Source organism: Carex rostrata, chromosome 34, assembly GCF_964058835.1.
Source record: "Carex rostrata chromosome 34, lpCarRost1.2, whole genome shotgun sequence".
In the NCBI taxonomy this organism is placed as follows: domain Eukaryota; kingdom Viridiplantae; phylum Streptophyta; class Magnoliopsida; order Poales; family Cyperaceae; genus Carex; species Carex rostrata.
In genome coordinates this window covers 1934255-1960511 of record NC_135951.1, presented here as the reverse complement: position 1 = coordinate 1960511, position 26257 = coordinate 1934255, and the positions used below count along the sequence as shown (strand labels likewise).

The window sequence follows — 26257 nt, the reverse complement described above, 5'->3', positions numbered from 1 at the left end:
TCATTCAAATAATAAATAATGAAATATTTATTTGTGGAAACATGAGCAGCTTGATTAGTGAACAAATCTTACCAAGGCTAATGATTACATAAAAGTGAAAAAGTTCAGTGGTCAAAATCTAAATATTCAAATAATAAATAATAATAATAAAGTTATGAACCTCAATTGCATCCTCCCTCTCATCCCCGTCACTATCGTGCAAGCTCTCGTCATCCTCATCTGAGTCGTCACTCTCGTCATCCTCCCTCTCATCTGCGTCACTATTGTGCGAGCTCGAACCTTCCTGAGAATAATAGAAAAATCTAATCAATTATGTACATTTTTCTGTACATTTTTATGAAGGAATTAAGTCAAAATTCAGATTTAATTAATCAAAAATAAGAAGCCAAAATTCAGATTTTTCTCTTGAACTACATTTTGCGATTTTCTTTTTAATCTAATCAATAAGAAGCCAAAATAGGAATACATCGATCATTCAAGAGAACTTTGCAAAAAAAATTGGACAAAAGTTTATGTATCAGAAACAAACAAGTAATATAAAAATTAAATATTTATTTGTTGAAATAGGAGCAGCTTGATTAGTCAACAAATCTTACCAAGGCTAATGGTTACATAAAAGTGAAAAAGTTATGTGGTCAAAATCTAAATATTCAAATAATAATAATTATAATAATAATAAAATTATGAACCTGATTTGATTTTTTGTAGTTAGGGAAGCCACAACCTTCAACACGCACATCACAAGGCCCAGATGGAATCAACCCATCCGGCAGAGAATGAAGCGAACCACAATATTTAATTGACAACCTTGTAAGTGATGAAATGCTCTGCCGATTAATTTGTGGCATTTCATGAGAGAAATCACCAAATAGCTCAGTAGATTCCACCAAGTGCAGTCCATCCATTGTTATTGATTTCAGGGTTTTACAATAACCAATTTCCAGTGTTTCCAACATATCCAGATGCCCTAGTTCGGTAATCAACTCCAGGTGATCACAACAAAAAACATACAAACTTTCAAGCTGGGAGGGCAGCTGCTCCAGCTGCATAGTTCGGATACTAAAACATCCAGTAATGTAGAGGTACTTGAGAGTGTGAAGATTACCGAATGGAAGGGATTCAATATAGCCCAATCTTTCTAACCTGAGTTGTTGAATTGACTTCAATAACAATGGATCCCTCATCCATCCTGGTACTATGGCAGAAGGGTAACCTCCTACTCGAAGTACCTTGAGGTTAGGATGTGGCTGGAGGCATTCTAACAAGGAAAAATTTATATCATCTGCCCCAACTATCCTGCCCTCACAAGCTCCTGGTACGAGATCTAATACCAGCTTTGAGTCCACGTTGTTACCAATAGCAACGTGATAATTCCAGTATAACTCTAAAATCTCAAGTTTGCACTTATTTCTCAGGTTAGCACGTTTGGCATCTTCTAAATTATTAATGTTCTTTAATCTTCCAATAGAGATCATTCCTTTAAGGTCCTTCATATCCTTTAACCAACCTATACTTCTAACATTCCACATTGCTGAAACTTTTGTTAGTGAAGGAAAATTAACAAGACCATGGGGGACATAATCCAAGAATCGATCACGAATAGTTTTTTGGTTGTGAATAGCTAATTCTAGCAAGTTAGTAAGTGAACAGAGTGATTTTGGTAGATTTTTAATATTGGCACGAATAGATAAAAACTGTAAGTTAGCAAGATCACCAATATTTTCAGGTAGATATTCAAGGTATTTACAATGAGCTTCTAAAGCCAGTAGGTTGTAAAGGAGGCCAATGGATAATGGTAACACTTTAAGATATTTAGAAGTAATACTTAGATAGGTAAGATGTTTCAACTTGGAAATGGAGTGAGGAATTTTTGTCAACCGATCCCATTTCAATATCAATACCCTGAGCACTTCAAATTGAGTGAGGTTACACAAGGTTACGTCTCCCCAATGGATATCCATAAAAATAGTTCTTAAACCCTTCATAGTTTGTTGGAGAATTTTATTTACATATCCCATTGAACCTCTTACATATAAATGGTATGATTCTCGTGGAACAGTTCTCTCTTGAATATAAAGTGGATGATTGATCTCCACCGAGTAGTGTTCATTCTCAGAAATAAGTCGAGCAAGATCATGGATTATATCATGCAACTTACAAGATTCTTCTTTGAATCTTGTAGTTGCATCATCAAGAAAGGACCTCTCTTTTAACTCATTATAATATTCAACACCAATTTCAATGATTTTTCTATTGCTCCAGGACTCAACATACCCATGAGCGATCCACAACTTTATCAAATCCATTTTTTTTATCATGTAATCTTTTGGGTACATTGAGGAAAACAAAAAACACGGTTTAAGATGAGCTGGTAGATGAGCATAGCTAATCTGAAGTGCTGGGAAAATCTCTTCTTTTGATTCTTTTATTTCCCAAAGACCACTTTCCAGAATCTCCATCCAAACCTCTTCATCAGTTTCATGCCTAAGGAGACTTGCTATTGACTTTACAGCCAATGGCAACCCACCACACTTTCGGGTAATCTTCCTTCCCATATCTACCAAGTGTTTTGGCATGGTGTAACTTGTACCACTAAATGCATAATGCTCAAATAACTGCCAGCATGAATATTCAGACAAGGTACTTGGGTTCAAATAGGTTGTTGTTTGCATGACCTTTGCTACTTTTTTATTTCTTGTTGTCACGAGAATTCTGACCGTCCTTGCTTCTTTTAAAGGAACTCGAAACGACTCCCAAAGATTTTGATTCTCGTTCCACACATCATCTAAAACGAGTAGTATTGTTTTTCCCTTAACAATTTTTGCAAGCTCATCTTGTAATTGGCTCAACCCACTTAAACCACAGTTGGTTTCGGAGAATGATTCAATGGTTTCTTTGATGAGTCCCCTGACATCAAATTCTTCGGAGACACATACCCACCCATTTAAATCAAAGCACTGGGAAATCCTCTCATCTTTGTAGACAAGCTGAGATATGGTGGTTTTTCCGAGCCCACCTTTGCCAACAATTGAAATGATTGAGAATGAATTTTCTTTTTCAGTTAGTAAGAAATCAATGACCTCTGAAATGTCAGCATCTCTGCCAAAAATGTTTGCCTCATCCACCATGTGACCCGTTGGGGGTCGTGAAATTTTGTTGTTTGGACGCCTCACCCCATCACTCTCCCTTAATTGGAGAGCCTCACGATCGTTTGCTATTTCATCAAATCGGTTTCTTATTTTGTTAAGCCGATCTACAGTTCCATTAGGAATAGTAACAATGTACTGTCCAAAAAGGAATTTATTAGATGAGTATGTCAAATTTTATTATTTGTAAACTAAACATGATAATGAAGGGATCAATTGACACTCTGATGTTAGATTTGACAAGCTTATTATAAAACAAGTGACTAGTCCAGTGGATGCCAATCCAACAAAAAGAAAAAAAAAGTTGCATTTAGTAACACTATCACAAGTAAGATCCTTTTAATTTCTATATATGCACAAGGTACTAACCTCTATCTGCTCTCTCTTGTGAGAACCAGAAGCCTCAGAAGCGTTTCTTGCCTCTACTTGGACACGTGTGACCTCATACTGGTACTCACCGAGCACATCCTCGGCATCATAAGCAACCTTCTTGAGCTCCTTGAGCCAGAGCTTGACAGAGCGGTCTCTGATCTCCTTCTCCTCAGCATCATACAGTGTGGCCTTGATTCGCTCCAGAGTTCGCATCAGCCTCTCAAGATCCTCCTCAACGGCTCGCGCACGCTCCCTATCAGAGTTATTAGAATTTGAAGAAGAGGAAGAAGAAGCATGCGCAGAGGCTCTAATTGATGGGAGCAAATTGGTGGCTAGAGAGACCACAGAGGTTATCACATTCCATGCCATTTAGCAAGGAACAAGTGTTTGAGTCTGTATATTCTGCTTTTTTAGATGTGTTGTGAAAATGAGAAATGACAGGGAGGAAAGAACCTTGGATCTGAAGAGATAAGGTAACCTCTTCGAAATGGTGTGGATAAGAATTTGTGAAGTAGTCAATGTTTAATTTCAAAGTTCTATTTTTATTTTTATTTTCTTTTTAACGAAAGTGTGGACTTTTGAGAAGTGGGCCACAGTGGGGTCACTAATAATTACCTTGTTGAAAGCTCTGTGGTTGTATAAATAAGGACAAAATATTATTAGTTACTGGGCTCTACGAATTCCTGGTAATAGGCCTAGCCCATCTGTTTCTCTCAGATTATTAATTACTGGGCTTTATGAAGTCCTTGTAACTAATTTCTTGTTTTTCCTTTCATCTTTAGCAGAACTTTCGATCGCACGCATCTTGATGCAACGCAAATGTTATTAGTTGCTCTCAATTCCAATTCCGCTTTCCCCCAAACAGTCCCTTCATTTCTCAGATCTCACCTACACCGACCCCTTGTTTCATTGAGTGCCTTTTCACGTTTCACCCCTACTCTCTCTCTCTTTCACAGGGAGGCACCAATCTGAGCTGTTTCTTTACAAATGTTGTTGTCAAACTAGTGATTCTGGATGTTTCTCACAATTTTGGGCATTCGTTAACCGATATTTTTGTGAGAAATATGTTGAGTTTTAGGGATATAAATAAGGTCTCAGATATATCTGTAGCTTAATGAACGGGTTTATGTTCTTAGCATGTGCGCATCACTTGCTCGACTAAATTCCTTTGAGGATTTTAACTATGAAGCCAGTCAAGATCACAACAGACAGGGACACAGTCATAATCAGTGCTTTTCTAATTCACTTTGTAATGTCCTTCATGATCGTATCCACTTTGTAAATCACGGCACCACCTGTGATTTAGACACTTTTAACTTTTGATACGTGAAGCCATCTGCTCTTGCACGGCACCATCGGTTTTTGATCAGTACTGTTGATACGTGAAGCCAAAACTGTTTTGACCTTGGTCAGCTGTATGCTCACCATAGGATGCAACGACCACATCGCCTAGAAGCAGTCCACCATCAAGCAGTCGTGCATCAAAAAGAGTTCCCCACAGGCCCACAGACGGTCTGCCGATCCCTAAACCGGCAAATGTTTGATGATCTAATCTTAATATGCAATTAATTATCATGGTAAGAAAAAAATAAAATAAGCAGGGATTGGATCCACAACCTACAGCAAATATATCACAGGTACGGTGTGCATCGGAGAGTAGACGATAAGAGAGAAGGAATGCTTCATTTTAAAACTAGTCAGCATTGCAGGATTGCAGTTCGGATGGTGTTGAGGTGGTACGCCACACCATCTGGGCTGCTTCAGCCAGCATACCGGCCTCCTAATGCAGCCCGAGGAATCTCAGCTTCTCTTCATGAAAAACCCTGCCAGACTTGGCCCCAATTCATACTTCAAAACGTGGGTATGATTTCCTCATTTAAAAATTTTCTGCAAAACTCAACACCTCCTGCTGGCTGGCTAACCCTTATAAAATCTGTACTTCAGTCGTTACTCATCACTAGTGGAAAATATGGAATCAGGATCGGTTATATACGCATATCAGTATCGGAATACAACCGATCCTGATGAAGGCGACACTGATACTACAATAATCTGGATCGGTTAAATAACCGATCCAAATAGAAACTATCAGGATCGGTTGTTTAAACAACCGATCCTGATACTATTTTTTTTTTCAAAGTTGGTTCTGCAAAAAAAAAAAAAATAGTATCAGGAACGGTTGTTTATAAACAACCGTTCCTGATACTATTTTTTTTTTTTTTTTTTTTTTTTTTTTTTTTTTTTTTTTTTGCAGAACCATCTTTGAAAAAAAATAGTATGAGGATCGGTTGTTTCCAAAAACATATATAGATCATAATTTATCTAAGCACAGAGATATATATATCAATTTACCCAAAAACATATATCATATTCATTTATTCACACAATCGGGCTTGCTTCCATTTGTCATTTCATTGAAGAAAAATTGCAATATTATTCTTTTAGGATTTATGGTACCCAAAGAATTGAAACCGGATTGATTTGATAAAACAGAATACCATCCCATGTAATTTCAATCCAAAACTAAACTAGCCGAATTGATTTAAATGAAACCGAATTGATTTGAAACCGAATTGAATTGATTTGATAATTTAAAATTACTTAAACTAGCAAAACTAATCTAGCAAATTTACCTAAACTGAGAGGCGAGCGGACTGAGAGGAGAGGGCCGAGCACCGAGCACCGAGCGAGTGAGTGGATTTATTGCGCCGAGCACACTTGCGTTGAGCACCGAGCACTCTTTTTATTGAGCCGATCGGACTGAGAGGAGACGGCAAGACGGAGGGAGAGGAGGAGACTTGCCGCTAGAGGAGACAAGGAGTTGAGAGAGTTGTAATTTTGAATAATGGAGAGACGCAAGGAGAAAAGGGATGAGCGCGGAAAAATAAAAACCTAAAATGGACTATCTGGATCGGTTTTTTGAAACAACCGATCCTAATACTATTTTTTTTCAAAGATGGTTCTGCAAAAGCTAATGAAAACACAGCACATGAACTAATTGGATCGGTTCTAAGCTAAGAACCGATCCTAATACTTGATAATTAGGATCGGTTCTTAGCTTAGAACCGATCCAGATATTATCTGGATCGGTTCCTATATAAGAACCGATCCTGATACTATTTTTTTTTCAAAGATGGGTCTGCAAAAAAAAAAAAAAAAAAGTATCAGGAACGGTTGTTTATAAACAGCCAATCCTGACACTATTTTTTTTTTTTTTTTTTTTTGCAGAACCAACTTTGAAAAAAAAAAAAACAAAAAAAAAAAAGTATCAGGAACGGTTGTTTATAAACAGCCGTTCCTGATACTTTTTTTTTTTTGCAGACCCATCTTTGAAAAAAAAAAAAAAGTATCAGGAACGGGTGTTTATAAACAACCGTTCCAGATACTATCTGGATCGGTTCCTATATAAGAACCGATTCTGATACTATTTTTTTTTCAAAGATGGGTCTGCAAAAAAAAAAAAAAAAAGTATCAGGAACGGTTGTTTATAAACAGCCGATCCTGATACTATTTTTTTTTTTTTTTTTTTTTTGCAGAACCAACTTTGAAAAAAAAAAAAAAAAAAAAAACAGTATCAGGAACGAGTGTTTATAAACAACCGTTCCTGATACTTTTTTTTTTTTTTTGCAGACCCATCTTTGAAAAAAAAATAGTATCAGGATCGGTTCTAAGCTAAGAACCGATCCTAATTATCGAGTATTAGGATCGGTTCTTAGCTTAGAACCGATTCAGATACTATCTGGATCGGTTCTTAGCTAGGAACCGATCCAATTAGTTCATGTGCTGTGTTTTCATTAGCTTTTAGTATCGGTTTTATTGATAAAATCGATCCAGATAGGTATTAGTATCAGTTGGTTCATACAGCCGATCCAAATAGGCCGATCCTGATTTCAGTTTTTCCACTAGTGCATATTTCATGGCAACGTTTATAATTCACAAGCCGGTAATCAAAGGAGTTAATGGGACTCACTAGACGATTTTTTTGGGGAAAAACTGATAAAAAGAGAATTGCATTAGAATTGTGACGCGGTGCGTATTGAAGAAATGTTCAATTCATATTTGAATGTAAATGATGGCCACACCAGATCCAAGCGAATCAAGAAATTATATCCACAACTTGAAATTTGATCCTAATTACTTTGAGTGCATGCACCTGAGTTGAATTAATGGGTATTATTGAATGCATGGTGGTCTTCAAAGAAGGAAATAAATAGTTTGACTAGATGGATGAATGCATGGCGGTCTTCAAAGAATTAAATAAATTATTTGACTGTATGGATTTTGATGAGAGTTAAAGTTCCGTTGGTTTACTAAAAATTAGAATTAATAGTATTTAATAGTTTGCATTTCCTATGAAACCATTTAATTTTTGTCTCCTTTAAATATGTACGGGATTGTTGATTGAAAGGCAGTGATCGAATGATAAAATGAATTGAAAAGTTGAGTGTTTTGTTGTTTAGTTTTGTTTGTGACTCTTTACTCTTCTCTATTACTACTAAACCGGTACGTGAGCTTAACGGGCAAGATCGTAACGGGACCGCTTTGCGTCAAGTGGTATCAGAGCCAGGTTCGACAACCACCTTCATGCCTGCGTGAAGTTGTTTCTCCGTTAACCGCCAAGTTCAACAACCACCTTCATGCTTGCGTGAAGTTGTATCACCACCAACCGCCAAATTCAACATCCATCTTCGCGCTTGCGTGAAGTTATATCTCCATCAATCATTCAACTGGGCATTATCATCGCAACAACAATGGCCGATCCCAACCTTATCGCTATTCTTGACCGTATGCAACAAAATCATACCGAAAAAATAAAACTCCTCACTACTCTAGTTGAACGCCTTGCACCCACCAACAACCAAAACAAACACCAAAATCACCAAAATCGAGAACCAATATGGGATGGCGGACTACGTGTTGAAATTCCTAATTTTTCGGGAAGGCTCAAACCTGAGGAATTTCTCAATTGGACTAACACCGTGGAAAAATTCTTTGAGATAAAAGAAGTCCCTCCCGACAAACGAGTTCCATTGGTGACTATCCGTTTCAAAGAATGAGCAGCGACTTGGTGGCAAAATTTTAAGTTTCGCCGCTACCTTGACGGTCTTCCCCCTCTCAACAATTGGTTCGATTTGAAGCGTGAAATGACTCATGAGTTCTTACTGCTCAACTACCGACAAAGTGAGAATCATGACCGTCAGACGAGGCACGACTCTACAAGCTACAACAACATTTTGCCTCACCACCACGGTTACAACATCTCTAATAATATTGTTTCTCCTCCTCACCTCAAACGGAGAGACAACACTTTCAAATACCTGAACTGTTTGCCTTGTGGTTTTAAAGAAGAAAATATCAATAGAGAAGATGAAGAGATCAATACCTTCCGCGAAAACAAATCTTTGGTGGCATGCGATAAAAAGGATCGACATAAACACCACACCCCACCGAGCACATGTTCTCAACAGATTACGGACGAAAAGGCCACCACTCAAGCGGAAGAGTGTCTAGAACAAATAGATGAGCTTGTTGATGGGCTTGTCAATGTTGAAGAAATTCATGAGCCCGATGATGACGGCGAAGTCAACACCTTGACAGATGAACTCAAGCTAGAAACAAAATCCGTTGAGAACTCTTCAAACTTTGAAGAAGACTTTGTTGGTGACTTCCCAATGTTTACGAGTAATTTAGCAAATTCTTATTCCATGGAGGTTAGATATAATTTTTTGTTGCAAACCAAACATTTGTGTTTGACCAAAAATGAAGCCTTGACGGTCAACTACAATGATTCATTCCTACAACTAAGTGCCAAACCATTAACGATTGAAGCCGGCTCTAGTTCGTTGATTTCGAGAGCGGTACAGCAGAAACAGATGTGTAGAAATTCCAATGCGAAAGAGGTCGACAAAGATTTAATAGTATTTGATTTAAAATTGTATTGTTTTAAAGAATTCTACAAAGAAAAGAATGGTACGATAAAATGTAAATTTGGACCGTGTGAGATTTTGGAGAAGTTTGACACAAATGCTTACCGCGTGAAATTACCCAATAATTTTCACAACTCCAACACGGTCAATGTTAGTCATCTCCACAAGTACTATGAAAAAGATGCAAGCTTGAGGACATGCTTCAACCAACCCGGGAAGCTTGACGCGGTGCATATCGAAGAAATGTTCAATTCATATTTGAACGTAAACGATGGCCACACCAGATCCAAGCGAATCAAGGAATTATATCTACAACTTGAAATTTGATCCTAATTACTTTGAGTGCATGCACCCGAATTGAAATAATGGGTATTATTGAGAATGCATGGTGGTCTTCAAAGAAGAAAATAAATAGTTTGACTGGATGGATGAATGCATGGCGGTCTTCAAAGAATTAAATAAATTATTTGACTGTATGGATTTTGATGAGAGTTAAAAGTTCCGTTGGTTTACTAAAACTTGGAATTAATAGTATTTAATAGTTTGCATTTCCTATGAAACCATTTAATTTTTGTCTCCTTTAAATATGTACGGGATTGTTGATTGAAAGGCAGTGAATGATAAAATGAATTGAAAAGTTGAGTGTTTTGTTGTTTAGTTTTGTTTGTGACTCTTTACTCTTCTCTATTACTACTAAACCGGTACGTGAGCTTAATGGGAAAGATCGTAACGGGACCGCTTTGCGTCAAATTGTAAAGTAATTGCACAGCAGTGGTTTCAAGGGGCTCTCTGTCTCCACAAGATGACAGACAGAGGAATCTACGCCTAATTGACCATTAACTAGGTGGATCTGCAATCGGGCACCATTGATAGCCCGTCGCCTGACGTATCTCAGCTTGTTCAACTCTTTGGGTATGAGATTGCATCAGAATTGTAACCCCCATTGATAGCATGTCGCCTGATGTAACTCAAGACACTGATTTCCAAACTCACAACAAAAGGTCAATTTTCAGTTAAAAAGTTCTACAATTTCCTGAGAAGCAGTAACTGCAGGAAGGACAAAAGGAAATTTGGTGCAAAGGAGGCTCTGTCCTCAGGTTAAATTTTGCTCTATTTACAAATAATTTATATAAACTCTTCCTAGGTTCCTTGGTGCAAAGGAGGCTCTGCCCTCAGGGAAGGACAGAAGAACTTTTATCAGAAATTGTAGAAGTAATTTTTTTTTATCATAAGCCCATAGGCAGAAATTGCAGATGTAAATTATTTTATGTTTCATTCAACTATTCCTACTTTCTGTAACCTTTTTCAGAAATTGCAGATGTAAATTCAGTTATTATTAGCTGAAGAGATTATATGCGGCCATTTTTATTAATAACCCAAACAAAAAGTTTTTTACAAAAGTAACCCTGAAATCTGAGTTTTTCCACTTCTATAGCGGACCGCCAGGCACACGGGCGGTCTGTTAGGGACCCGACCGCCAGCGTTCTGGGCGGTCCGCTTTTTTTTTTTTTTTTTTTTTTAGAGATCTGATTTTTTCCTAATATTTTCATTTGTTTTAGTTTTTTTTTGCTTAGGATATTTGCTGATGCACGAACGATCAAGAAATTGGAAAAAAAAATAATGGAAAGATAGATTTGGTTCTGAGATCACATAGATTCTCAATTCTTTAATAAAACTGATACATCAAGAACTAACTTCTGCCAAAAGACATGATGTCTGTTTAAATACAAACCCTAAAAATAGAAAATACATAAAAAAAAAACATAAAAGACCCTAAAAACTCTAAAATTATAAAGACATGTCCAAAAGTCCATGAAGGAAGACTCGGATCGTGAATCTGAGCCCAAAAATGGGCGAAACAAATCATAGATTGTTTCGGATCCGGTTTTGGGCTGTGGAGTTCCTGTCAAAATTTCAGCCCGATCCGACGGACGGATCAAAAGTTATGCCCCTTTTCGTGAAGCATGCGCAGGACCATATTGCATCATATTTGCCAAAAAATAAAACATTTGATATATTTATAAGTGATGTTGTCTAATTGTAGAAAAATCCAAATAAATTGAAATTTGTATCAATTATGTGTATTTTTTAATGCTCTACATGCTGGTGTAATAACTTTTTCAGTTTGGTCCCTGTATCAGTCCAGACTTGCTGATTTACCAACAGAGGTCAAATTTAATGTTTTTAGTGCATTGCACTATACCAGCAGCTTTTGTCTAGTGCTTGGCTGCTGAGTTTGGACTTGGTACCATACCAGAGGTCAGTCTAGGGTGCTTTGTGCATGGACAGAGATCTAATTTGAGATTTGAACATATTTTAGTATTTCTAAACTATTGTTTTAGTACCATAAATATAGAGAAGAAGATCAACAAGCTGTCAGAGCTTGAAATTTTTTGAATCAAGGCCAAGTCCTTAATTAGTGTTATCTTTAGACTTGTGATATCCAACTGACAAATCAATTGAAAGTTATAAAGAGTTACGACATCACTTATAAATATATCAAATGTTTTATTTTTTGGCAAATACTCTAAGCAAAACTAAAACTTCACAAATGAAAATATTAAGAAAAAAAATCAGATCTCTAAAAAAAAAAAAAAAAAAAAAAGCGGACCGCCCAGAACGCTGGCGGTCGGGTCCCTAGCAGACCGCCCTTGTCCCTGGCGGTCCGCTATAGAAGTGGACGGCCAGCATGCCTGGCGGTTTGGTTATATTTGGAAAAACTCAGATTTTGGGGTTACTTTTGTAAAAAACTTTTTTTTTGGGTTATTAATAAAAATGGCCGGATTATATGGCAGTTATATATAATTTGTTGAATTTTGAGTTATTTTCATTGGTGTATATACTGAAATTTTTATTAATACCACTGTTAAAAAAAAGCACAAATTATGGTGAATTTAAAAAATACCAGGGCCTCCAATTTAATATGCAGACCCATTTTTGGAGAGCCGCAGATTGAATTGGAGACTCCCTATAAACCAAAAAATGCATTGTAATATAGTAATATACTGATATTTAGGTTTTTGGGAACCTCCAATTCAATCTGCAACCTCCAAGATCGAATTGGAGGCCCTAGTATTTTTCAAATTCCTCAATTTCAGTGGTGTTTTGGTTTATTTATTTTTTTAAATGGTATTAATAAAAAATTCGGGCTTATATACTTACAGGAAAAAAAAGAAGTTATTTTCATTGGTGAGCTAAAGTGAATATATGTTCCTCTCTCAAGTCTGAAATATTAAGTTATTTGTACTGGTGCATGTTTTGCAAATCAAAATGTTGTTTTTAATTGACAGAAAGATCCCATTCAAATGTCAAAGGATTTGTCAACAAACAGGTCCCAACTTTTTGTCAATTTATTAATATTTTTAATAATATGTTTAGTCCTCAAAACAAATTTTTAATAATGTAGTGATTAGATCAGCGTGAGACATTATTTTTTTGTCTGAAAGAAAGGCAAAACAGTCCATTTTGAAATAGCCGAGCTAACACTGACCCATGGTGAACTAGTACAGAGTATTCTGCATGAAATGTTATAATGTTACAAATCAAGCCAGCCTAGCATTACTATTTTTTATGTTGCCAAGAAAAAGAAAAGAGAAAACAAGGTCTTATCGAAAAGCTGGAAATCAGAAAAAGAGAAAACAGGGGCATCCGAAAAACAACCAAAAACTGGCCGGAAGCATATCCTCTGACAGAACTCAAACTTTTGAGTTGTTAAATTTACGGGATAGATATTAAACGGTGCCTATTTAGGAGAAGAGGGTGTACTAATAGGGAATTGGTTGTTTCAAGATTTGTGATGAACGATTGAGATTTTTACACGTATCAACTAAAAAATTGAAATATCTCAGGGGATGCGGATTCATACTGGCCAAGGACAAAATTGACTGTTGGCTTACTAAATCATTATTAAGAGAAGAAGAATTAAAGAAAAAAAAAAGAATAGAAAAAATAGATAATATCATATTTGCCCTTCTAAATTTTAAAACTCCAAAATGTATCCAATTTAATGCTTTGTCTATTAAAACTTCCAAATGGTCCTAGAGACCGTTCATCATGCTATGGAGAATAAATGGTCCTAGAGACCACGTGATGGCCGAACTAACACTAACACATCGTGCACTTGTACAGAGTATTTTGCTTGCAATGTTACAATGTATTCAACATTATTTAAACAATTAATGGATATCAAACCAGTCTAGCACTTGTGTTTTGTATTTCACCTTCTAATCATGCTTTCTTTGCCTAGAGAAATGATTAAAAAGGCCATATCAAAAAGCCGAAATTTAAAGATAGAGGAAAAAACAGGGGAGATTTAGACAATGAGCAAAAATTCGCCAAGATCGACAACAATTGACTGTTGGCTGGCTTAATCATTCTTAAGAGTAATGATATTATAATTTTTTTTATAATTTTTATTTTATTTTTCAAGTATATTTTGTTAGTATTTTCTATAAACTAACTTAAAATTTGAAAAAAAAAATTGCATGGTATAAATGTCTTCCAACATTTTAGTTACGTCATATCACAATATAATTTTTTTTTTCACGTGACGTATTAGTTACGTGACGTCACACTACGTCACATCATGTCTTTTCTTCACTAACATACCTTACCGCTCATATGTTAATGTTCTCCTGCTCTTTACTCCTCATTTTTACAACTACAGAGCTTTGCTTTCGACAAGGTATTAATTAGTGACCCCACTGCACCTAAAGTATCTATAGTTCCATACCCACTGTCGTTGAATATAAAATAAAAGAAAAATAAATCTTGAAATAAACATTGACTACTGTACAAAAGTCTCCTCCATGCAACTTCCAAGATCTTACCCCTTTCATACGTACGCGGTTTTTAAAAAAAACCGTGTACAAATTAAGAAACCTTTCATACATGGTTTTGTGTTAAATGAACGTGTGTGTATGGTTGAGCGCATTTTTGTGCACACACCTCCTCCCTTTACACACTATTTTGTTGGAAATTTCTTGGTTCAATTGCGTGCATGATTAGCATTTTTGTACCAGCGTAAGATAAGAAATTTTGAAGTGCAATAAACAAAAATGTGACCAAAGTTTGTGGAAACTTTACTGAATAGATGAATGAATTAGCAGAAAGAAAAGTATGAATTAATTCGATCAGTTTGGTTTGGCATTTGCCTACCCCTTAAGGCACCAGCACACCTAAGACCATAAATTTTATCTAGATGGTTTGATAAATAATTAACAGTTCAAATTCTATCTACACAGAAAGCCATACTATTGGAGATGTTGGGGATCCGAAAAGGTGGGTGTGGAATTTTTGATTGACTTGGTTTTTCTTGCGTGGACACGATTTACCATCAATCCCCTAAAAAGTGTTCTTTAGTACTGAAAAGAAGAACTAAGTTGGTCCCTTCAGTTGAGCTATTTGGTGCACAGGATAGGAAGAACTATTCTATGCACTTAAATATGTTCATTTCTAAGACGTTGCAGTTGGTTGGGTGAGATCTTTTCTCTACAAATGGTCCCCGGCATTTTTTGCCCTCTAAAATTTCATATTTATAGTTATATCCAATTTTAAAATTGTAATGCAATGATAGTGGAGGTTTAATATATCAATAAATTTTAGGGAAAATTCCCAGTGTGCCCATCTAAATTTTTGAAATAGCCAATTTCCCCATCAAAATACCATAATATCCAATATCCCCATACAAATTTAACATTATTTCTTCTATCCCCTTTTAACTATTTAATATTTTATTTCATTATTTTATAACTTAAATTGACCATTATACCCTGACTTTAAAACATTTCCTCTTTCTCCTTCCTGCCTAGAATCCATCTATCTCCTTCTCACCATCTCTGTACTGATTTTCTTAGCGACACTCAGTTGTAACTTGTACGGTTCAGTTGGATAAAAAGACACAATGTGCTCTCAGTTAAAATGATACTTCAATTCGACATTATACCCAATAATGAAAAAAAAAAGTAAAATTAAGACTTACAATTTCAATATACGAAGTTTATAGCCATTATTGGAGATTTATAAGTACAATAGAGTGCAGATTTTTCAAGGACAAAAAAGTTAATAGAAGTCCGAAAGAAGGATCTGAGAACCAATTACATAAATAAGCCCCAAATTGAGAAAATACAGCAAAAGGCCATCTCCTCTTGTACGATTGATCTGACAAATTAAGTGTAATTGAATTGTGATAAATTGTAACATACGTCAAAGACCGCCTCCACAAGAAATTGCTTCATTATTTTTTTTTTGAAGATATCTCATCTGATTCAACTCCGCGCGTCCTCATCATTGTTTTAAATTTCAACTCCGTCAATGGAAGCAGATTCGAGCTCTTGGCATCTTTCGTAATTCTTTTCTAATTTGAACTTATATGAATTAGGAAATACTTCTTCCATGGAATCAAAATCATGTTGCTGGGCTTGTTTGTAAGTTTTATCGTTTTTGTTTGAAAAAGAACGTCTCTTTTAACAGCAAGGTAGTTCATCCATTGCACAAATATTAAATTCATTTGGTTCGGTAATTGATTGATGTAATCTTTGTTTTCAATTCACTACATATAGAAACTACGCTGTAAAAAAAATTTACAAGTGAGACAGAGTATGAGATGGCGAGGATGAGAGATGGATTTCAAGGAGGAAGGAGAAGAGGACTAGTTAAAATTAGAGGGTATATTGGTCAATAATATTTTTAAAATAATCAAATAAAATGTTAAATAGTTAAATGGGTATAAAGGAAAGAATGTTTAATTTGAATGGGGATATTGGATATTTTGATGTTTTGATGGGGAAATTGGCTATTTCAAAAATTTGAATGGGCACACTAGAAATTTTCCCTAAATTTTATACTATTAATCAACGGAGATATATTTTTAAATAGAAGGGAAACAAATAATATAGATATCAAGTTTGAAACTTTGTTACTTGTAGTCCATATATAATACTCTCAACAATAATTTGCTTATGTGCTATATTGTATAGATACAGGCATGGGTATCACTACTTAACATATTTATTAAGCGCTCCTTTATCATCAGTGGGAAGTGCTCCTATCTATTAAGTCCTACAAACATATCAAGTATAAGGATAAATATGATATTAAAAAAAAATTTCGAGAAAAAACACATAATTTTAAATTTTTTGAAGGTTAAATAACTTGTTAAATAATTATAGCTATCATGCATGCGGCTTGCTGTTTCCAAGCAACCACCGGTGGACCTTTCCAAAAAAAAATAATAATAATAATAATTACTTTAGTTGCGACTTGTGATTGGGTGCTTATCTCTGGCCCTCCTCAGCCTAGAATCTGTATCCTCTCTGGTATTGCAGAGGATCATTCTCATTTTACGGTTTGAGATTAAATCTCAACTGCTTTGGGATTCGGATTGCAATAGGGGGCAGTATTTTTGAGCTTTGAGATTCGTGCAAGTTAAAAAGAATGGTTCAGATCTGGTAATTGTAAAAAATTCTCTTAGCAGGTATTGGAGAGGATGTGATTTCCCTTAGCCTAGGCTGCTATAGTATAAGCAACATTTCTAAATTCCATGTGGTTTCTGATATCTGAATTGATCTCACTATTACTTATATTTGTAATATATTTATTAAGTGCTCCTTTATCGTAACTAGTCTAATGGGTGGTTGGTTAATTAACTTGACCCGTGATGAGAAATGCTATATTTTTTGTATTATTTGATTTCTATAGTCTAGTGGGTGGTTGGTTAAATTGAATCGGTAAACCAGCCATTGGTTGAATCCACCGTTAAAAACTAGTTGCTTTTAGTAGGAAGGTAATTGATACGTACCAGTTCCGGTGTGACTGGTCCTAATCTTTCGAGGTGAACTCGAGTTTGTGTGTAAGCTATTCGGACTCTAACCTTTAGATACCATGTGCTTGTGTTAAAATGTGAACCCTCTCTCTCTTCGGCCCATATTTGGGCCTTTTATAGATCAGCTCTTCACTGTTGTGTAGCATACCGATCTGGGGGCTGATAATATGCCTGACAGGCAATCCATCTGGCAGCGGTTACAGAGATCACTCCATACGAGTGATCTCGAACTCGGGTTGGACCCTGTCAAGATGCTCTGCCGACAGGGGCCTTTACGGGTTGGTGCTCTACAGAAATTATAATTTTATCTCGAACTAGTTTACAACTATATATATATATATATATATATATGAAGCATACTTTGCGTTAACCTGGAAAATATACAAATTAAAAATTTATATATATAGTTTACCGCAATTTTTATTCATAGTAAATAGAAAAAAAATTAAAAATAAAAAAAGATATGAGCAAATTTTAAAAATGAGAAGGCACATACACGTGACCATACCGAGGTCGAGCTTATTTATTTTATTTTTTTTGAATATATGTGACGCCACACCAACCAAAAACCAATTTAATTAAAAAGAAATTAAAAACAAAAAGAGGAACGCCATTGCAAACAGCCCATCCATATATTTTGCTCTCCACCATAACTATCAAGCACTGCTACTAGGGGTGATTAATGAGCGAGCATGAGCGAGTTAGGGTATGCTCATGCTCGCTCATTAAGTAAATGAGCGAGTTTAAATGAGCAGATAAATGAGCGAGTTGTAAATGAGCGAGCTTTTAATGAGCGAGTTATGAGCGGCTTACGAGTTATGACTTATGACTCATAACATAATTATATAATGTGCCCACGCATAACAAAATTTGTTAAAAATCATCATAACAAAATCCAACAAATTGTCATAATTCATTTAAATGAGCGAGTTGTTATGACTATTACTTGTTTTGGGCTTTAGACGGAGGTTTTGGTTCTGCCGATTTACAAAAAAAAATGAATATGAAACTATGAATATTAGTATATTACACATGATTAAATGTTACATTGTGCTCACTATATTACACAAGATTAAATATGAAACTATGCTCACTATCTATCAATCTTAATGATGCAAGCTTGATGTTACACATAATTACATAGGATTAAATGTGGCAGGGATTAGATGTGGCAAATTCTTAATGAGCGAGTTATGAGCGAGTTGGGACATGCTCATGCTCGCTCATTAAGTAAATGAGCGAGTTGTTAATGAGCGAGTTTAAATGAGCGGATAAATGAGCGAGTTTAAATTAGCGGATAAATGAGCGAGTTTAGGCGAGCTTTTAATGAGCGAGTTATGAGCGATTTACTCATCCCTAACTGCTACTTAACTTTTGTTTGTCCCCTAACTTATCAATATTATTCTATGGTACCATTGTTGCTTAATTAAAGGATCCTGCATATATGCAGTCGACAAGGGTGTGGGTTGTGTACGGCCTTTGATAAGAACAGAGAAAAATGGTCCGAAGAAAAAAAGATATATGAATGGTTGGTTTGCAGTGGCGTCCCTATTTTCTTTTTATTTTTTAATGAGTTTTTAGTTGAAAATATGATTTTTTTTTTTATTGTGATTTTGATAAATCGTTTGGCATTCCGCAGGAACGCCATAAGTCCTAACTGCCTTCACATTTTTCAATTTACAACCTAATGTTTCCAATTTTTATGTTTATTTTTTTTCCTATTTCCTATGATTAAAAATTGCGGTATAGTTTACACTTAAAAAAATTATATTAATGGTTGTAGATAACACACTAGTATAAAATATATATATATATATATATATATATTTCTCTCAACACACGTATGAAAATAATGCATTTCCTCTCACAACTAGCCAATTAGAAACTGAACATTTCTCTTAAACATAAAAGAAAATTAATTGGGAAAAATGAGTTTTATAAATTTATAAGGATAAATATGATTTTATAAATTTTATTTGAGAAACAGCAAGTAATTTTAATTTTTTGAAGATATACATAAAATTTCCTCTTATTTTATTGAAATTGGAAGAACCCTTACAGTGAAAATAACCTGTTTAGAAATTACAGGTATCATGGGACTTGCTATTTCCAAGCAACCACCTGTAGATCTTTTCCAAAAAAACAATTACTTTTGAGTTGCAATGTGCAGTGTTAATTGTCTGTTGCACCTCCGTCATGTGCCACAGAATTGATTGGCATAGAGACAGAGGTGAAGCAAATCAAAACTGATAGAAAAGTGGAAAACCAGAGGGGTTGCATAGTTGTCTTACTAAAACTAGTTAGTACATCATATGTCTAGTCCTTTGTAGTCTCTGAGAGGTAGTTCTAAAATAATGGAAATGCATGATTTTACATGAACCAAAATATGTAGCAAGCTGTTGCTTTATTCGGTCTCATGTCCCTTGAACTCTACATTCCATCCGTTATATATTTTGCTACTTGAGTGCCTAAAAAATTCAAAATCTTGCCCAAGACTTGGAGTAGTTTTGATCCTAGTAGTCACAACATATATTTGTCTCGACAATTTAGTAATTAATACAACTATTTACCAACTACAACATCCTGCTTTTAAATTTTTAAGAATTAAATAAAATATATAGTGCAAGATAATGATTAACTTTTTATTCCTTATACCAGTGGAAGGGTTCTATTTATATCACTTAGAAACAGTGCCTTAAATTATTAATTTTTTGTATAGTTATAATGATTTAAAGTAATTAATATAACTATTTACCAACAACAACGTCCTGCTTTTAAATTTTTAAGAATTTTTTTTTCTGCAATGATCGATCCTTCTTTTTTTTTCTACCACTCAGGTCCTCACCTCCTAAGAAGATATGGAATCAGTGGTGCACACGCACTCTTTAGTATTTTCTGGGTGACATAATAACTGTAGAATTTCTGTCAAGTCATTACCTACAAGTCAAAGTCAACCTCCCATGGAGCCCGAACACTATTTCAAATTATCCCATGTACTTCATAACAAATCATTAACTATTCTTTAATGAAAAACAGTGTATGGTTTAATCCTACGCGGTTTCTAGAAAAACCGTGTAGAAATTAAGCAAACCTTTCATACACGGTTTTGTGTTAAATGAACATGTGTGTATGGTTGATTGTATTTTTGTGCACACACCTCCTCCCTTTACACACTAATTTGTTGGAAATTTCTCGGTTCCGTGCATGATTAGTATTTTTGTAGCAGTATAAGATAAGAAATTTTGAAGTTCAATAAACAAAAATGTGACCAAAGTTTTGTGGAAACTTTACTTAATAGATGAATGAATTAGCAGAAAGAAAAGTATGAATTAATTCGATCAGTTTGGTTGAGTCGGGTGCCAGTGGCAAAGCTAGTGTGTTACAGGGTTTGGCATTTACCTACCCCTGAAGGCACCAGCACACCTAAGGCCATAAATTTTATCTAGATGGGTTGCTCCTCTGCAGAAGTTATAATTTTATGTCGAACTAGTTTACAACTATATATATGTGTGTGTGTGTGAAGCATACTTTGCGTTAACCCGGACAATATACAAATTTAAAATTTATATATATAGTTTACCGCAATTTTTATTCATAATAAATAGGAAAACAAAAAAATTAAAAATAAGGAAAGATATGAGCAAATTTAAAAAATGAGAAGGCACATACACGTGACCATACCGAGGCCGAGCTCAATTATTATTATTATTTTTTTAATATATGGGACGCCACACCAACCAAAAACCAATTTAAAAAGAAAAAGAAAAAAAAAAAAGAGGGACCCCATTGTAAACCGCCCATCCATATATTTTGCTCTCCACCATAACTATCAAACACTGCTGCTTAGCTTTTGTTTGTCCCCTAACTTATCAATATTATTCTATGGTACCATTGTTGCTTAATTAAAGGATCCTGCATATATGCAGTTGACAAGGGTGGAGTCCGGATCCCCTAAAGTAACCCAATCTTTGGGTTTTGGATCGAGACCGTTCGATTCGAATCCGTCGATCGAGATTGCTTCGGGATTCATATTCATGTTTCGGGATATGGGCATTCCACTTTGGATAGATCATCTCGGATTCAAATCGGACGGTCCCGATTTAAAACTCAAAGATTGGGTTACTTCATTGGATCTGAATTCACAAGGGTGTGGGTTGTGTACGGCCTTTGATAAGAACAGAGAAAAATGGTCCGAATAAAAAAAAACATGAATGGGTGGTTTGCAGTGGCGTCCCTATTTTCTTTTTATTTTTTAATGAGTTTCTTAAATTTATAAGGATAAATATGATTTTATAAATTATATTTGAGAAACAGTAAGTAATTTAATTTTCCGAAGGATATACAAAAAATTTCCTCGTATTTTATTGAAATTGGAAGAACCCTTACAGTGAAAATAACCTGTTCAGAAATTACAGGCATCATGGGGCTTGCTATTTCCAAGCAACCACCTGTAGATCTTTTCCAAAAAAACAATTACTTTTGAGTTGTTTCTGGGTGCTTCTGGCAAACACATTAATTGTCTGTACTAATATGAATTGATGCATTGACTTGTAGACTAGTCTCCTATGAGCTTGCTTGTTTAATACATAATTAATATAGTCATTTAAGTTTATAGCTCAGATACAAATAAGGTGATAACTGCAAAGGACACACCACCTTCCCTCATTTTTCTACCCCTCTCTCTCTCGAATTAAGAATCTCAGTCCAATTCTTTCTTCAAGTTAACGCTCACCATGAACTGGCTTGGCAAAATCACGTCTGCTCCGGGCCTGGCAGAGAAGGTAGTGGATAAAGGCTGCTCTTTGGTTGAGAGTGGGGTGACCCGCTACTGGAATGTAGAAGAAGAGCTCGGGCGGCTTAGACGCACATCAGTTCGCATTAACTCCCTCCTAACCGATGCCGAAGAGCGGCGCTACATCGAGGATAAGTCAGTCATGGATTGGCTCAGCGATCTCAAGTCGGTGTCGTTTGACACAGACGACCTCCTTGACGAGTACCAGACAGCCATCAACGTGCACAAGGTAGAGCCCTCGCGTAAGAGGAAGAGGAATCGGTTCGAGCTCCCATCCATTAGCCCCGAATGGGACCCGTTTCAGCGCAGCAAGTTTGCATCTGAGATTAATAAAATTAACAATAGGTATGAAGAGATTCTGAAGAATCGAAAGAATCTGAGGCTGAATGGGGAGGATGGGGAAAGGAGGGGGTTCTCTCATCAGCGTTCCCGACCTTGCCAAACTGGCCCATATCATGACCGGGCAAGCATGATCGACCGAGAAAATGATAAAATTGAAGTTGTGGACTTGTTGATAACCGGTCAGACAATTACTGTTGTTCCTATTCATGGTGCAGCTGGGATTGGGAAAACCACGCTTGCTCAAAAGGTCTATCATGATCCGAGATTAAATTGTTTTAATATCAAGGCATGGGTGTGTTTGACAGAAAGGTGTGATCTGAGCACTGCCATGAAGGAGATCTATGAAAAGATGACCCGGCAAAGGTGTGATTCTGGCGACTTTGGCAGGCTGCAGGAGAGACTTGGGTATATATATCCTCTATTCTAATATATATATTTTATATTTTTTTTTGCGAAATATTAAACAACGGGCAATGATTTGCGTGTTTAGGAATTCAAGAAATTAAAAGTAATAATAAGTTTCAATTGTCCAAATTAAATTAACAAAAAAAAGAGAGAAACAATGTCCAAACTTGGTTTATAAATAGAATGATCCAAAAATGTCAGTCAGGCATGTCATCAATAAGAAGGAACTACGAAGATACACATATTACTGTTATCAAAACAAGGTTCTGAACTTCTGGTTCTGCAAGTATCTGGAATAAAATTGATGTATGGAGGTAATCAGGTTGTTTTCCCTGTTGTGACAATAATAGTATAATACCCCTTAAGCCTTTCTAACAGTGCTTTCAAATATTGACCTTCTTAAACTGATATCAATATCATTGTTTGGAAACTCGGCCGAGTTCGGATTGACTCGGCTGACTTAACTCGGTATAGGTCGGGTCTGATCCGAGTTTTACCCAACTTTCAAGTCCATGTAAGTTTTTCATCAAAACTCGGTTGAATAGTGTTTGACTCGGCCGAGTCAGACCGAGCTGTGTCGAGCCGAGTCAAGCGAGTTTCGTCTGAGTCAGACCGAGTCAGGCCAAGTCTCATCCCATCCTGCACTTTTTTTTGCATCAATTTGGGTTTACATAGGAATAGTCACGAATTTGGGAAGAAAATGAAGGGTAGTTTGATTTGGAAAGTAAACGAAGCGATCTATAGAGGAAGAAAGACAAATATATTTATATTTTTAAATAAACATGGTGTATTGTTTTATTGTTTATAGAAATAGAAAAATCATTTGGTCCATCGTGAACCAGGAGCAACGAGGATCCATTGTGTATAGAATGGAAGCCTTTCCATTCGCTGCCCTTTTTTTTTCGTAATTTGTTTCCTCTCCATTTCTTTTTCCATAGATACCTCCATTTTAATTTTAAGATTTTTTTAATTTGTTTTCATTTTTTATTATTTTTTAGAGATTAATATTAAGACTAGCAAATCATTTTTTTTTTTCAGCACCTTTATTTTTTAACAAATTAATGTTCTACTATTTTTTTTCTATTATTTTAGTACAAAACAAACTTCGGCTAATTTCGGTCAATTCATCTGATTCCAATTTCATAATCAAGTATCTTATTCAGTTTTCAATTCCGAGTTTCAGAACCATGATCAATATCCATTAGCTGGTCAGTGCCAACACTCACCCAAGGCTTAATTTATTACTTGTAGCCTCATATGAGCCATAACATAAAAAAAAAAAAAATGTATAACACTACACCCAATATTAATGATTTCCTTATTGACCAAATTTTCATTCCCATTTAGGGAGTATCTGGAGGCACGTGAAGGCAACAACAAGTTCTTGTTAGTAATTGATAATCTTTGGGCCACTGATTTGCATTTTGGGGATATGCTGCGAGTCCTTTTGCGTGCCGGGGGAGAAGGAAGCAAGTTTCTAATCACAACACGCAATGAAAAAACCTGCCATAATTTGCCAGGAGTAATAGAACGACCCAGCTTAAAAGGTCTAGGTGAGGAAGAATGCTGGAAGTTAATCCAGTCCCTTGCTCTCCCACAAGGTAGCATCAATGATGATCATGAGAAATTGGAGATTGGGAAAGAAATTGCGAGAAGGTGCTATGGATCTCCCATGGCAGCCAAGGCTCTAGGGGCAGTATTATATGGGAGAAGTGATGAAGAGTGGTCCGATGTGCTGAGCGATATGCGGCCCCTCAAAGATGATATTAATGGGGCTGTTCATGCTAGCTTGAAGATAAGCTACCATGACTTAAAGTATCACCTGAAAAAATGCTTTGCTTACTGCTCCATATTTCCTAATGGTTATGTGTTTGAGAGGGATCAGGTGATTAGATATTGGATAGCAGAAGGGCTGATTGAAGCAGATGGGAATCGCCGGCTAGAATCAGTTGGTACCAAGTACTTTGATGAGCTGATATGGAGGTCATTCTTTGAGAAAATAACTATAGGCACTGAAGGTCAGAATGCCAAGCTCTTTTCCCGTCAGGTAGAGAGGTACAGAATGCCAAGCCTGATGCTCGATCTAGCAATGGAGGTTTCCAAATATGAATTTCGCAGCTTCGAGTCTGGTAAACCTCTACCTAAGGATAATCATGGTAACTCAGATCAGGCTCGCTATGCTTCTCTTTTGCAACCAAGGAATACAAATACCGTGAAACTAGAGTGCTTAGAGCCTTACTCAAAGTCAAACTTCAGAACCTTGAAATTCTGTCATGAACTGAATGAAGTGGTGGGGTTGTCGAGTTCCATAAAAGAACCCTTTTTCCATAAGTTTATGCGTTTACGGGTTCTAGATATGAGCAACAGTGATCTCAAACTGGTACCAGATTCGGTCGGTGAGTTAATTCACCTGAGGTTCCTTGGTCTTTCAAATACTCAAATTACAACCCTACCTGAGAATATTTGTGACCTCTTCAATCTTCAAACCCTTGAGCTTAAGGGATGTTTGAAGCTTGAAAAATTACCAGAAGGGATGCACCGGTTGATGAACTTGCGGCATCTCGACTTGCATCTTGATTGGGAGCTGATAAAAGATTCAACTGAAGTGGCACTGCCGCAAGGATTTGATGATTTGGAACAACTTCAAACACTCTCTAGGTTCTACGTGACCTCTGCCAATGGTCCGTGCAATATTAGTGAGTTAAATAAATTGAATCTTAGAGGGGATCTTTGCATACTGAACTTAGAGAAGGTGGCAACAGGGCAAGCCATATACGCAAATTTGAAAGGAAAGTTTATTGATAAGCTAATGCTGAGGTGGCAGAGTTCGGTACTCAATGATCAACTTCTTCAGCAACAAAGTGAAGATGTAATCAAATCTCTGGAGCCGCACCACGGACTTAGGTGTCTATGGATTGTAAACTATCCAGGTAACATCTTTCCGGAATGGATGGGTGATCGAGTTTTTCGGAAGCTAGAGACAATTCAAATCTCTAACTGTAACAATTTCAACTTTCTCCCTCTTTTGAAGAAGTTGCCATGTCTCAAGAATCTCCTAATTGGCAATTTACCCGTGGATACGATGTCTATGCCTGGAGGGTTTCCATCTCTGGAGAATCTAAAATTGTTAAATTTGAGATCTCTTAGGAGTTTATTCCTTGAAAATGAGATTCCCAAACTCGAACAAATATATATTTCCAACTGTCCTAAGTTGCCAAATATTAAATTTAAAATAGAGAACTGCCCAAAGTTGTCAAATATTATTTGGGGACCCGAGAACTAAAACTGAAAGGGGCTAATTTGGGAGTAGAAGAAACTGTAGGTTGGATTAGCCAAGTGCAATTGAACTGTTTTGAATTTGTATTATTTTTAGCTTTTTGTTTCTATCTTTGTAATAACTTGATTATGTTGACATCTTCTAATTAATTCACTGGAACATTATTGATTTGGA

The 26257-nt window shown here is 36.0% G+C and overlaps 2 protein-coding genes across 4 annotated transcripts in view; one reads left to right on the top strand and one right to left on the bottom strand.

Annotated features, from left to right (window-relative positions):
* The window catches only part of LOC144548992 (putative disease resistance protein RGA3), a 50520-nt gene extending 46553 nt beyond the window's left edge, over window positions 1–3967 (bottom strand). For 2 of the 3 annotated variants that reach the window (XM_078297721.1, XM_078297722.1), the window contains exons 1-2: window positions 3516–3967; window positions 690–3284 (exon numbers count right to left, since the gene is read on the bottom strand). In XM_078297721.1, coding sequence (XP_078153847.1) covers window positions 690–3284; window positions 3516–3887 — 2967 coding nt within the window. In that variant the 5' untranslated portion in view covers window positions 3888–3967. Of the gene's footprint in view, window positions 1–160; window positions 284–689; window positions 3285–3515 lie in introns of all 3 variants that reach the window. The other variant, XM_078297720.1, reaches the window with a different exon arrangement.
* A 17945-nt stretch (window positions 3968–21912) lies between these two features.
* On the top strand, window positions 21913–26257 carry LOC144549197 (putative disease resistance protein RGA3). The gene is made up of 2 exons (XM_078297932.1): window positions 21913–22806; window positions 24154–26257. Exons 1-2 carry the CDS (start codon window positions 22001–22003, stop codon window positions 26087–26089), a joined length of 2742 nt encoding a protein of 913 aa, XP_078154058.1. The 5' UTR covers window positions 21913–22000; the 3' UTR covers window positions 26090–26257.

Excerpts from the sequence above, each read along its gene's own strand:
- LOC144549197 (XM_078297932.1), top strand. The coding sequence starts at position 22,001 with ATGAACTGGCTTGGCAAAATCACGTCTGCTCCGGGCCTGGCAGAGAAG. Across the intron at positions 22,807-24,153 it reads AGGCTGCAGGAGAGACTTGG|GGAGTATCTGGAGGCACGTG; the intron begins GTATATATATCC and ends ATTCCCATTTAG.